Below are 16,774 nucleotides of genomic sequence, written 5' to 3'. Positions count from 1 at the left end.
ACATCTGATGTAGATATATTAATAATGATATTGTTATTAAATGTATATTACATATCTAATGTAGATATAGTAATAACGATACTGTTATTATATGTACATTGATCTGTGGGAAAGTGTCAGTATATTACATTATATCTATTGTAGATATAGTAGTAACGAAACTGCTATTATATGTACATTGATCTGTGGGTAGGGATCAGTATATTACATTATATCTAATGTAGATATAGTAATAATGATATTGTTACCAAAGGTACATTAATCGGTGGGAAGGGATCATTATATTACATTGTATCCAATGTAGATATAGTAATAATGATATTGTTATTAAATGTACATTGGTCTGTGGGATTAAATCAGTATATTAAATTTCATCTGATGTAGATATAGTAATAATGATATTGTTATTAAATGTATATTACATATCTAATGTAGATATAGTAATAACGATACTGTTATTATATGTACATTGATCTGTGGGAATGGATCAGTATATTACATTGTATCCAATGTAGATATAGTAATAATGATATTGTTATTAAATGTACATTGGTCTGTGGGAATAAATCAGTATATTACATTACATCTGATGTAGATATATTAATAATGATATTGTTATTAAATGTATATTACATATCTAATGTAGATATAGTAATAACGATACTGTTATTATATGTAAATTGATCTGTGGGAAGATATCAGTATATTACATTATATCTAATGTAGATATAGTAATAACGATACTGTTATTATATGTACATTGATCTGTGGGAAGGTATCAGAATATTACATTATATCTAATGTAGATACAGTAATAATGATATTGTTATTAAATGTACATTGGTCGTGTGGGATTAAATCAGTATATTACATTTCATCTGATGTAGATATAGTATAATGATATTGTTATTAAATGTATATTACATATCTAATGTAGATATAGTAATAACGATACTGTTATTATATGTACATTGATCTGTGGGAAGGTATCAGTATATTACATTATATCTATGTAGATATAGTAATAACGATACTGTTATTATATGTACATTGATCTGTGGGTAGGGATCAGTATATTACATTATATCTAATGTAGATATAGTAATAACGAAACTGCTATTATATGTACATTGATCTGTGGGAAGGTATCAGTATATTAAATTGTATCCAATGTAGATATAGTAATAATGATATTGTTATTAAATGTACATTGGTCTGTGGGAATAAATCAGTATATTACATTACATCTGATGTAGATATATTAATAATGATATTGTTATTAAATGTATATTACATATCAAATGGAGATATAGTAATAACGATACTGCCATTATATGTACATTGATCGGTGGGAAGGGATCATTATATTACATTGTATCCAATGTAGATACAGTAATAATGATGTAGTTATTAAATGTACATTGGTCTGTGGGATTAAATCAGTATATTACATTACATCTGATGTAGATATAGTAATAATGATATTGTTATTAAATGTATATTACATATCTAATGTAGATATAGTAATAACGATACTGTTATTATATGTACATTGATATGTGGGAAGGTATCAGTATATTACATTATATCTAATGTAGGTATAGTAATAACGAAACTGTTATTATATGTACATTGATCTGTGGGATTAAATCAGTATATTAAATTACATCTGATGTAGACATAGTAATAATGGTATTGTTATTAAATGTACATTGGTCTGTGGGATTAAATCAGTGTATTACATTTCGTCTGATGTAGATATAGTAATAATGATATTGTTATTAAATGCATATTACATATCTAATGTAGATATAGTAATAACGATACTGTTATTATATGTACATTGATCTGTGGGAAAGTGTCAGTATATTACTATATCTATTGTAGATATAGCAATAACGAAACTGTTATTATATGTACATTGATCTGTGGGTAGGGATCAGTATATTACATTATATCTAATGTAGATATAGTAATAATGATATTGTTACCAAGGTACATTGATCGGTGGGAAGGGATCATTATATTACATTGTATCCAATGTAGATATAGTAATAATGATATTGTTATTAAATGTACATTGGTCTGTGGATAAATCAGTATATTACATTATCATTTGATGTAGATATAGTAATAATGATATTGTTATTAAATGTATATTACATATCAATGTAGATATAGTAATAACGATACTGCCTTATATCTACATTAGATATGTGGGAAGGTATCAGTATATTACATTGTATCCAATGTAGATATAGTAATAATGATATTGTTATTAAATGTACATTGGTCTGTGGGAATAAATCAGTATATTACATTACATCTGATGTAGATATATGTAATATGATATTGTTATTAAATGTATATACATATCTAATGTAGATATAGTAATAACGATACTGTTATTATATGTAAATTGATCTGTGGGAAGATATCAGTATATTACATTATATCTAATGTAGATATAGTAATAACGATACTGTTATTATATGTACATTGATCTGTGGGGAAGGTATCAGTATATTACATTATATCTATTGTGGACATAGTAATAATGATATTGTTATTAAATGTACATTGGTCTGTGGGATTAAATCAGTATATTACATTTCATCTGATGTAGATATAGTATAATGATATTGTTATTAAATGTATATTACATATCTAATGTAGATATAGTAATAACGATACTGTTATTATATGTATATTGATCTGTGGGAAGGTATCAGTATATTACATTATATCTATTGTAGATATAGTAATAACGAAACTGCTATTATATGTACATTGATCTGTGGGTAGGGATCAGTATATTATATTATATCTAATGTAGATATAGTAATAACGAAACTGCTATTATATGTACATTGATCTGTGGGAAGGTATCAGTATATTAAATTGTATCCAATGTAGATATAGTAATAATGATATTGTTATTAAATGTACATTGGTCTGTGGGAATAAATCAGTATATTACATTACATCTGATGTAGATATATTAATAATGATATTGTTATTAAATGTATATTACATATCAAATGTAGATATAGTAATAACGATACTGCCACTATATGTACATTGATCGGTGGGAAGGGATCATTATATTACATTGTATCCAGTGTAGTTATAGTAATAATGATATTGTTATTAAATGTACATTGGTCTGTGGGATTAAATCAGTATATTAAATTTCATCTGATGTAGATATAGTAATAATGATATTGTTATTAAATGTATATCACATATCTAATGTAGATATAGTAATAACGATACTGTTATTATATGTACATTGATATGTGGGAAGGTATCAGTATATTACATTATATCTAATGTAGGTATAGTAATAACGAAACTGTTATTATATGTACATTGATCTGTGGGATTAAATCAGTATATTAAATTACATCTGATGTAGACATAGTAATAATGGTATTGTTATTAAATGTACATTGGTCTGTGGGATTAAATCAGTGTATTACATTTCGTCTGATGTAGATATAGTAATAATGATATTGTTATTAAATGCATATTACATATCTAATGTAGATATAGTAATAACGATACTGTTATTATATGTACATTGATCTGTGGGAAAGTGTCAGTATATTACATTATATCTATTGTAGATATAGCAATAACGAAACTGTTATTATATGTACATTGATCTGTGGGTAGGGATCAGTATATTACATTATATCTAATGTAGATATAGTAATAATGATATTGTTACCAAAGGTACATTAATCGGTGGGAAGGGATCATTATATTACATTGTATCCAATGTAGATATAGTAATAATGATATTGTTATTAAATGTACATTGGTCTGTGGGATTAAATCAGTATATTAAATTTCATCTGATGTAGATATAGTAATAATGATATTGTTATTAAATGTATATTACATATCTAATGTAGATATAGTAATAACGATACTGTTATTATATGTACTTTGATCTGTGGGAAGGTATCAGTATATTACATTATATCTAATGTAGATATAGTAATAACGATACTGTTATTATATGTACATTGATCTGTGCGAAGTGATCAGTATATTAAATTACATTCTGATGTAGACATAGTAATAATGGTATTGTTATTAAATGTACATTGGTCTGTGGGATTAAATCAGTGTATTACATTTCATCTGATGTAGATATAGTAATAATGATATTGGTTATTAAATGCATATTACATGTCTAATGTAGATATAGTAATAACGATACTGTTATTATATGTACATTGATATGTGGGAAAGTGTCAGTATATTACATTATATCTATTGTAGATATAGTAATAACGAAACTGTTATTATATGTACATTGATCTGTGGGTAGGGATCAGTATATTACGTTATATCTAATGTAGATATAGTAATAATGATATTGTTACAAAAGTACATTGATCTGTGGGAAGGTATCATTATATTATATTGTATCCAATGTAGATATAGTAATAATGATATTGTTATTAAATGTACATTGGTCTGTGGGATTAAATCAGTATATTAATTTCATCTGATGTAGATATAGTAATAATGATATTGTTATTAAATGTATATTACATATCTAATGTTGATATAGTAATAACGATACTGTTATTATATGTACATTGATCTGTGGGAAGGTATCAGTATATTACATTATATCTATTGTGGACATAGTAATAACGAAACTGTTATTATATGTACATTGATCTGTGGGAAGGGATCAGTATATTACATTATATCTAATGTAGATATACTAATAATGATATTGTTACCAAAATTACATTGATCTGTGGGAAGGGATCAGTATATTACATTATATCCAATGTAGATATAGTATAAATGATACTGTTATTATATGTACATTGATCTGTGGGAACGTATCAGTATATTACATTATATCTAATGTAGATATAGTAATAACGAAGCTGTTGTTTATGTACATTGCTCTGTGGGATTAAATCAGTATATTAAACTACATCTGATGTAGATATAGTAATAATGGTATTGTTATTAAATGTACATTGGTCTGTGGGATTAAATCAGTATATTAAACTACATCTGATGTAGATATAGTAATAATGATATTGTTATTAAATGTATGTTACATATCTAATGTTGATATAGTAATAACGATACTGTTATTATATGTAAATTGATCTGTGGGAAGATATCAGTATATTACATTATATCTAATGTAGATATAGTAATAACGATACTGTTATTATATGTACATTGATCTGTGGGAAGGTATCAGAATATTACATTATATCTAATGTAGATACAGTAATAATGATATTGTTATTAAATGTACATTGGTGTGTGGGATTAAATCAGTATATTACATTTCATCTGATGTAGATATAGTATTAATGATATTGTTATTAAATGTATATTACATATCTAATGTAGATATAGTAATAACGAAACTGTTATTATATGTACATTGTTCTGTGAGAAGGTATCAGTATATTACATTATACATGTCGTACATATAGTAATAATCATATTGTTACCAAAATTACATTGATCTGTGGGAAGGAATCAGTATATTACATATCTAATGTAGATATAGTAATAACGATTACAGTTATTAAGTGTGTATTACATATCTAATGTAGATATAGTAATGACGATAATGTTACAATCTGTGCATTGATCTGTGGGAAATGATCAGTATATTACATTATATCTAATGAGGATATAGTAATAATGATATTGTTATTAAATGTACATTGGTCCGTGGGAATAAATCAGTATATTACATTACAACTGATGTAGATATAGTAATAATGATATTGTTATTCAATGTACATTGGTTTGTGGGATTAAATCAGTATATTAAATTACATCTGATGTAGATATAGTAATAATGATATTGTTATTAAATGTACATTGGTCTGTGGGATTAAATCAGTATATTAAATTACATCTGATGTAGATATAGTAATAATGATATTGTTATAAATTGAATATTACATATCTGATGTAGATATAGTAATAACGATACTGTTATTAAATGTACATTGGTCTGTGGGATTAAATCAGTATATTATATTTCATCTGCTGTAGATATAGTAATAATGATATTGTTATAAATTGTATATTACATATCTAATGTAGATATAGTAATAACGATACTGTTATTATATGTACATTGATCTGTGGGAAGGTATCAGTATATTACATTATATCTAATGAACATATAGTAATAGTGATATTGTTATTAAATGTACATTGGTCTGTGGGAATAAATCAGTATATTAAATTACATCTGATGTAGATATAGTAATAATGGTATTGTTATTAAATGTACATTGGTCTGTGGGATTAATTCAGTATATTAAATTTTATCTGATATAGATATAGTAATAATGATATTGTTATTAAATGTATGTTACATATCTAATGAAGATATAGTAATAACGATACTGTTATTATATGTACATTGATCTGTGGGAAGGTATCAGTATATTACATTATATCTATTGTGGACATAGTAATAACGAAACTGTTATTATATGTACATTGATCTGTGGGAAGGGAACAGTATATTACATTATATCTAATGTAGATATAGTAATAATGATATTGTTACCAAAATTACATTGATCTGTGGGAAGGGATCAGTATATTACATTATATCCAATGTAGATATAGTATAAATGATACTGTTATTATATGTACATTGATCTGTGGGAACGTATCAGTATATTACATTATATCTAATGTAGATATAGTAATAACGAAGCTGTTATTTATGTACATTGCTCTGTGGGATTAAATCAGTATATTAAACTACATCTGATGTAGATATAGTAACAATGATATTGTTATTGAATGTACATTGGTCTGTGGGATTAAATCAGTATATCAAATTACCTCTGATGTAGATATAGTAATAATGATATTAATATTAAATGTATATTACATATATAATGTAGATATGGTAATAACGATACTGTTATTCTATGTATATTGATCTGTGGGAAGCTATTAGTATATTACATTATATCAATTGTAGATATAGCAATAACGATACTGCCATTATATGTACATTGATCGGTGGTAAGGGATCATTCTATTACATTTAATCGAATGTAGATATAGTAATAACGATAATGCTGTTATATGTATATTGATCTGTGGGATTAAATCAGTATATTACATTACTTCTGATGTAGATATATTAATAATTATATTGTTATTAAATGTATATTACATATCTAATGTAGATATAGTAATAACGATACTGTTATTATATGTAAATTGATCTGTGGGAAGGTATCAGTATATTACATTGTATCCAATGTAGATATAGTAATAATGGTATTGTTACGAAAATTACATTGATCGGTGGGAAGGCATCATTATATTACATTATATCCAATGTAGATATAGTATAAATGATACCGTTATTAAATGTATTTCCAATAGATATAATGTAATATACTGATACCTTCCCACAGATCAATGTACATACAATAACAGTAACATTATTACTATATCTACATTAGATACGTAATATACATTTAATAACAATATCGTTATTACTATATCTACATCAGATGAAATGTAATATACTGATTTAATCCCACAGACCAATGTACATTTAATAACAATATCATTATTACTGTATCTACATCAGATATAATGTAATATAATGATCCCTTCCCACCGATCAATGTACATATAATGGCAGTATCGTTATTACTATATCTTCATTTGATATGTAATATACATTTAATAACAATATCATTATTAATATATCTACATCAGATGTAATGTAATATACTGATTTAATCCCACAGACCAATGTACATTTAATAACAATATCATTATTACTGTATCTACATTAGATATAATGTAATATAATGTTCCCTTCCCACTGATCAAGGTACGTATAATGGCAGTATCGTTATTACTATATCTCGATTAGATATGTAATATACATTTAATAACAATATCATTATTAATATATCTATATCAGATGTAATGTAATATACTGATTTATTCCCACAGATCAATGTACATTTAATAGCAGTTTCGTTATTACTATATCTACAATAGATATAATGTAATATACTGATACCTTCCCACAGATTAATGTACATATAATAACAGTAGTGTTATTACTATATCTACATTAGATATGTAATATACATTTAATAACAATATCATTGTTACTATATCTACATCAGATGTAATTTAATATACTGATTTATTCCCACAGACCAATGTACATTTAATAACAATATCATTATTACTATATCTACATTAGATATAATGTAATATAATGATCACATCCCACCGATCAATGCACATATAATGGCAGTATCCTTATTACTATATCTACATTTGATATGTAATATACATTTAATAACAATATCATTATTAGTATGTCTACATCAGGTGTAATGTATTATACTGATTTATTCAAACAGACCAATGTACATTTAATAACAATATCATTATTACTATATCTTCATTAGATATAATGTAATATACTGATCACTTCCCACAGATCAATGCAAGATTGTAACAATATCGTCATTACTATATGTACATTAGATACGTAATAAACGCTTAATAACAGTATCGTTATTACCATATCTATATTAGATCTACTGCAATATACTGATCACTTCCCATAGATCAATGTAATTTTGGTAACAATATCATTATTACTATATCTACACTAGATATAATGTAATATACTGATTCCTTCCCACAGACCAATGTACATATAATGACAGTTTCATTATTACTATATCTACATCAGATGTAATTTAATACACTTATTTAATCCCACAGATCAATGTACATATAATGACAGCTTCATTATTACTATATCTACATTAGATATGTAATATACATTTAATAACAATATCATTATTACTATATCCACATTAGATATAATGTAATATAATGATCCCTTCCCACCGATCAATGTACATTGAATAACAGTATCATTTATACTATATCGACATTGGTATCAGTATATTTACTGATACCTTTCCACAGATCAATGTACATATAATAACAGTATCGTTATTACTATATCTACATAAGATATGTAATATACATTTAATAACAATATCATTATTACTATATCAGCATCAGATGAAATTTAATATACTGATTTAATCCCACAGACCAATGTACATTTAATAACAATATCATTATTACTATATCTACATTAGATATAATGTAATATAATGATTTAATCCCACAGATCAATGTACATTTAATAACAATATCATTATTACTATATCTACATTCGATATAATGTAATAGAATGATCCCTTCCCACCGATCAATATACATATAATAACAGTATCGTTATTACTATATCTACATTAGTTATAATGTAACATACTGATACCTTCCCACAGATCAATGTACATATAATAACAGTATCGTTATTACTATATCTACATTAGATATGTAATATACATTTAATAACAATATCATTATTACTATATCTGCATCAGATGAAATTTAATATACTGATTTAATCCCACAGACCAATGTACATTTAATAACAATACCGTTATTATTATATCTACATTAGATATAATGTAATATAATGATCCCTTCCCACCGATCAATGTACATATAATAAGAGTATCGTTATTACTATATCTACATCAGATGAAATTTAATATGCTGATTTAATCCCACAGACCAATGTACATTTAATAACAATACCATTATTACTATATCTTCATTAGATATAATGTAATATACTGATCCCTACCCACAGATCAATGTACATATAATAACAGTTTCGTTATTACTATATCTACAGTAGATATAATGTAATATACTGATACCTTCCCACAGATCAATGTACATTTAATAACAATATCGTTATTACTATATCTACATTAGATATAATGTAATATAATGATTCCTTCCCACCGATCAATGTACATATAATGGCAGTATCGTTATTACTATATCTACATTTGATATATAGAAAATTAATATATCTACATCAGATGAATTTTAATATACGGATTTAATCACACAGACCAATGTACATTCAATAACAATATCATTATTACTATATCTACATTGGATACAATGTAATATACTGATACCTTCCCACAGATCAATGTACATATAATAACAGTATCGTTATTACTATATCTACATCAGATGAAATTTAATATGCTGATTTAATCCCACAGACCAATGAACATTTAATAACAATACCATTATTACTATATCTACATCAGATGTAATTTAATATACTGATCCCTTCCCACAGATCAATGTACATATGATAACAGTTTCGTTATTACTACATCTACATTAGATACAATATAATATACTGATACCTTCCAACAGATCAATGTACATATAATAACAGTTTCGTTATTACTATATCTACATTAGATATGTAATATACATTTGTAACATCCTACAAGAAGAATAAACAAGAAGAATGAACAACAACAATTAATAATTAGTATTTATTAAAATATTTATTCAATTTTTTTTTTCGTTTTTATATAATTACAAAGTGTAACAGTTCGTTTATTTATTTTTGTATTACATTGATTTAAATAATTATATTCATGCTTAATAACCGAACAGAATCTTATATTTATTAATATTTACATTTTAACAAAAATTTTATATACTACGATAATTCTACCACGTCGATAATTCTACCATGTCGATAATTCTACCGCGTCGATAAAAGACCGACACAGCGCGCGAAATAAATAGAGAGAGATAGCAATAGCGAATAGAAAGAGATAGGAACAAGCGCAGAGTAGAAAGAGACGGCAATAGCGCGTAGACAGAGACAGCGATACGCACGGAGTCACGTACGCGCAGGTCAAAGTCCGAACACTTCCGGTATCGAAAACACAGGTAGAAAAAACTGCTACGTCAGCAGTTCTCCGGTATAAATACGAGAGTGCCGCGCAAAGAATTTTCACTTCGATTCTGATCGTAGTCCGAGACGGGTCTATGATACGATTTATATAGAATTCGGTAATCTTAGACTCTTTTGTCGGCAAAGCGGCAAAGGTACCGCGTCAGACCCGGGGCGCTCAACTATCGGTTCGCAGCGGTTCTCCTACGTGTCAGGTTCGCACCCAAGCTTAACGAGCGAGCGAAAGCCGAAGCTCCTTGGATGCGGCCTATCAGTACACTGGCTCTAGAGCGACGATACCGTTTTGCAGAGTTCGCTACCAAGTATAACGAGCGAGCGAAAGCAGAAGCTCCTTGGATGCGGCCTGTTCATTGACGGCTAAGTTGCCCAGAAACCGAACTGCGGCCGAACGAGCCAACTCCTACAGCGTCGGAACGGATCTTGGCCAATTTCCCGACAATTCTTTCGAATCATTTATATTATATTAAATTAAATTAAATTATATTAAATTATAAATTCAAGTTTTATAATCGTATCTAGAACCGCATTTACTAATCAATTTATTTACTCTGTATTTTTTATTTTAGGTTGAATTATTTTTGTAATAATCTAATTTTCTTTTATTGTATTCCAATTTAGGCACAAACACGATTGTTAATTTCTTTGTATTTTTCAATCCAGGGCGTACTCATTGTACATTACTAATACCATTATTTTCTTTTGTATTTCAAACACAGGGCGCAACATTTGTTACATTAATTCAATTCAATATTTAATTACTTAAATTCATTATTTAAATTCAATATTTAATCACGTTATTACGTTCAATATTCTTTAATATTACTTACCTTCTTTTTTTTAATTTTATTTTTATATTATACACATGACACCACAATTAATTTCTTGAATAAACACTCACATTATTATTTTGAGAAAGGAATCTAGCGTTGGATTTTACTCCTTTACCGCGTGCCACCCGAACCTATAATCCCTTCCTATAATTAATATATATATATATATATATATATATATCATAAAATACGAGTCGCCTTCTCATAGGGAACCGCTCTCCCTACGCGTCGGTGCAGTAGCGTGCTCGCGAATAATTCCGGGACGTTACACGTAGTATATTATATATAAAAAAATTTGGTGACAGCGGTGGGATTGGTCGAGTCATTGAAACAGGTAGAATCCGTCGAGTCAGTTCGGTTCATATAAATTTTCTGTTCGACAGTGTGGCAATAGAATACAATTCTTAGCGGACGTTGGAACCTTTCTTAAAACAAATTAGAAGATAAGCATAGAAATAATTAATTATATAAGTACATATTAATAAAATAAAAAAAAAAAAAAAAATAATAATAATAATAATAAATAAATATATATATAATAAACAAAAAAATATATATATAAATAAGCAAGAAAAAGAAAAAAATATATATAAATAAAAAAAAAAGGATACATACTGTAACGTGGTGACACCTGTGCCCCCCCGTTACAATCGCTGCGCTTCTCCCACCTCAAATCCCACCTAGAAATGACCCTTAACCCTTCTAACACTTCACCCCTTCTTCCCGCCCGCCGGTGTCGGGCCGATGGAGGCGACGGACAAGAGACAACAGGGATCACCCGCAAGAAGGAGCTACGAGGCCGGCGACAGACCTCCCACCCTCCAGGAGAGGAAAAGCAACGCGGGACTTCGGAAAAAGAGACGAAGCGGCCCAGCAGCTGATACGAACGTCCACCTGGAGCCATCTGTCGCCGAGCCCGAAGACCTCAGTCCACCCGCCACGGCCGGAGATCCGCCAGCCCCATCGAACCCGAACACCGGCAGATCGACAATCGATAACCAATCTATTCCGTTGCCAGAAAAGGCCCCCTTCCTATTCCCCATCCCCTCCCCAAAAATCATCCCGCGACGGACCCGTCGTCGCGGCAGCGGCGACGAGCCGTCATTGAGCCTTAGGCTATCTAATTAACCGTATATAGAGATTTTGAGAGCGTTATAGAGTGAGAGTATAGAGATTTTCGAGAGCAATTATAGAGACGATTCGGAGTGTACGAGTGTGTGGAGTTTGAAGTAAGTCCCTTTCGATACTAATTGTAAGAGTGTGAGTTTCGGCAACGGCGATCTTCGATTGCGAGCTTGTGTGTCCGCGTATCGCGCCGGTTATCCGTCGCCACGTTATTTTACGAACCCGCTTATCCAGCCCCTGTTACTCCCGTCCACAACATTCTCCTACGCGTAACGTATACGAACTTCCAGAAACCTCCCTCACCCTGAGATCTTCCCTAACCCTCGAAAATCCTCCTTGCGTACTCCCCCGCGAGATTGTAAGGACGTAAGTGCCACGAGTCCCATCCCCTGTAACGACCCCCATTCTGTCCCTTTGTCCAAATTTTGATTGCCACCGCGAGTGGCTGGCGCCCAACGTTTGTAATAGAGAATTATAGAATAGTATAGAGTGAACCCCCGAAAGGGTCACAATACATAGAAAAAAAAAAAAAAAAAAAAATATTCACATATATATATATATATACACATTAATAAATAGTTATAAGATGGCTAACGAAGCCAACGTACCAGTCGAGGGCAACCGACCTATTAGCATAAGGGATGCAGCGGACATAGTGCCACCTTTCGATGGCCACAACATATCCGTATATCAATTCACGAAGAATTGCCTTAATGCTAGAGGAATGATTTCACCGAACGCCGAATACGGCCTGGTCCAGCTAATTAAAAACAAATTATATGGACAAGCTTCGAGAGTAGTATTGAGCGGAGACTACAATACAATCGAACAGCTAATTACGGTATTAAAATCACGATTTGCTCCTTTGTACTCATCGATACAACTATACGGAGACATGTCGAAGATGGCTCAAATGGCGAACGAAGCAGTCGTCGACTATAGCAGCCGAGTCTCTAGTATCCTGCTGCAAATTCAGAACTGTAATGAAATCGAAGTTCCTGATCATACGCAGCAATATAATGTATCTGCAGAAGCCAATGCTGTCAAAGCATTTCTGACTGGGATGAAACCAGAAATCTTCAGTCGATTGCGAAATTGCGAATTCAACACCTTAGATGATGCAATTAGCGCAGCTATCAAAGGCGAAGCGGAATACAAAGAAAACATGATGAGAACGAAGATAACTGAGGGATATACCCAGGCCGTTCAATGCAGCAATTGTTTTGGATACGGCCACAGCACCAACACCTGCAGTAGCCGTTCATTCCAAAGGCAGCAGGTATCATCAATCCAGTGGCAGCCAAAATATTGCCAGCATTGCCAGCGCCCGGGACATACGATTCAAAATTGCTGGTTCAACAATAACAACTTCAACAGCAACTACAACAACTACAATAATTACAATCAGCCAAGAAATCAATGGATGCAACCAAACCGGGTTCCACAAAACCAAACCCCGGTAAACCAGCTTCAAAATATGGGTCGTAATCCTTCATATCAACGCCAAGGAACGGGACAACCACCGGCTTTTCAACATCCGGCAAACCAACCTTTGGCAAATCCAACAAATCAAACCCCGGGAAATCAACCTCCTAATAACTGGTACCAAGGCACTGCAAACTGGAGAAGACAACAACCTCCAATATGCGCTTATTGCCAAAACATTGGCCATACTATTGAACAATGCAGGAAAAAAGCATATCAAGAAAAAATCAAAAATCAACCACAACAACAAACTACAACTCAAGAACCACAGGTACGTAAAAAAACAAACCTGTGTTTAAAAGCAAATTACGCAGAAAAACCTCCAAGCATCAAACTCATAAGTGAAAATTTTCATCAAGGAGTAGCATCATTAATGATCGACACTGGATCAGATATAAATATTATAAAAAAACATATTATATCAAATAAAGCGATAATTAATACAAATATTATCTTCGAATTAAATGGAATAACCGAAGGATATCTTTCAACCCTAGGCTACATCGAAGTAAAAGCGCTGGATACAGAGTCCATATTCCACGTCGTGGAGGACCTTCCAATAGCACACGATGGAATACTAGGAACAGAATTCTTCAAGAATAGCGGAGCGAACATTGACTATGCCAAATCTATGCTCATAGTCAACAATTACATTATACCATTCCAAGAACCTTTAATCACCATACCATCAAGAACTAGGACAACAATACCTATCAAAATAGAAAATACAAAAGAAACAACGGGCTTTATACCAAAAATTGATATACATCCACAATTATACATGGGAAACGCAGTCGTAACAAACAGAACTGGAATAGCCTTCCTTCATGCAACAAATGTCTCTTCTGAAGAAATAAAAATTGAAATGCCTACCGTACAATTGGAACCATACGAAGAAATCAAAATAGAAGAAGAAGAAGAAACACTATCAGACTCTACTAAACGCATAACCACACTATTTACATCACTTCGCCTGGAACATCTAAATAAAGAAGAAAAATCAAGCATAAAAAATTTAATTTCAAACAACGCTGATCGATTCTATTTAAACGAAGATGAACTTGGAGCTACAAACAAAATTTTTCATCGAATAATTACAACCGACGAAGCTCCAGTTAATATAAAGCAATATAGATACCCGCAAGCACTAAAAGAAGAAGTAAATAAACAAGTCAATGAATTATTAGAGAAAGATATCATCGAACATTCATCATCACCTTACAATTCTCCAATTTGGATAGTACCAAAAAAAGAAGATACACAAGGAAATAAATCATGGAGATTAGTTATCGATTTCAGAAAATTAAACGAAAAAACAATTAGCGATGCATATCCATTGCCAAATATAGTCGATATTCTGGATCAATTGGGAAGCGCAAAATACTTCTCAATATTCGACTTAAAGTCTAGCTTCCATCAAATACCCATGCATCCAGACGATAAGCACAAAACAGCTTTCTCAACGCCATTTGGACACTTCCAATTCAAAAGAATGCCATTTGGTTTAAAAAACGCTGCAGGTTCATTCCAGAGGCTTATGAACAACGTTCTGGATGGACTACAAGGGGTTGAAGCATTCGTGTATATTGACGACATAGTAATATATGCTAGTTCAATAGAAGAACACGAAACAAAATTTAATAGACTTATGGCAAGACTGAGAGAAGCAAACCTATATCTCCAGCCGGAAAAATGCGAGCTACTAAAAAAGGAAGTAGCCTATTTGGGACACATTATCACAGAAGATGGAGTGAAACCTGACCCGAAGAAAATAGAAGCGGTCAAAGAGTTTCCAGTCCCAAAAACAGTTAAAAATATTAGGCAATTCCTTGGTTTATGCGGATATTACAGAAGATTCATAAAAAATTTTTCAAAAATAGCTAAACCCTTATCAGATTTAACAAAAAAAGAACAAAAATTCGAATGGACGCAACAGCAACAACAAGCCTTCATCATCCTCAGAGACAAATTATGCGAAGAACCAATTCTTCAGTATCCAGATTTTACAAAACCTTTCAATATTACCACAGACGCATCCGGAATCGCCGTTGGAGCAGTACTAAGCCAAGGCGAAATCGGAAAAGATCAACCGGTATCATACACTTCAAGAGTTTTAAATAAGGCAGAAACTCAATATTCTGCCACAGAAAGAGAATTACTAGCAGTCATATATGCCGTAACTCATTTTAGGCCCTATATTTATGGAAGAAAATTTTATCTAATAACAGACCACAAACCATTAACGTGGCTGCATAATTTAACAGATCCTGCATCAAGATTAATGCGTTGGAAACTAAAACTAAGCGAATACGACTACGAAATTAAATATAAACCTGGAAAACAAAATATAAACGCCGACGCATTATCCCGAAATCCTATTATAACCCTACCAATTCAAGCGAAACGGAAACACTCTACCACGGATTCAAAA

General features: G+C 30.4%; 1 protein-coding gene across 1 annotated transcript; it reads left to right on the top strand.

Annotated features, from left to right (window-relative positions):
- Nucleotides 1–13,996: 13,996 nt before the first annotated feature.
- LOC123988856 (vacuolar protein-sorting-associated protein 36-like) lies at nucleotides 13,997–14,972 on the top strand. The gene is made up of 2 exons (XM_046289614.1): nucleotides 13,997–14,614; nucleotides 14,841–14,972. Exons 1-2 carry the CDS (start codon nucleotides 14,024–14,026, stop codon nucleotides 14,853–14,855), a joined length of 606 nt encoding a protein of 201 aa, XP_046145570.1. The 5' UTR covers nucleotides 13,997–14,023; the 3' UTR covers nucleotides 14,856–14,972.
- Nucleotides 14,973–16,774: the final 1,802 nt, after the last annotated feature.

The sequence above is a fragment of the Osmia bicornis genome, unplaced genomic scaffold (assembly GCF_907164935.1).
Source record: "Osmia bicornis bicornis unplaced genomic scaffold, iOsmBic2.1, whole genome shotgun sequence".
Taxonomy (NCBI): Eukaryota; Metazoa; Arthropoda; class Insecta; order Hymenoptera; family Megachilidae; genus Osmia; species Osmia bicornis.
The sequence above is the reverse complement of the archived record's forward strand: the minus strand, read 5'-3'. Positions and strand labels throughout refer to the sequence as shown.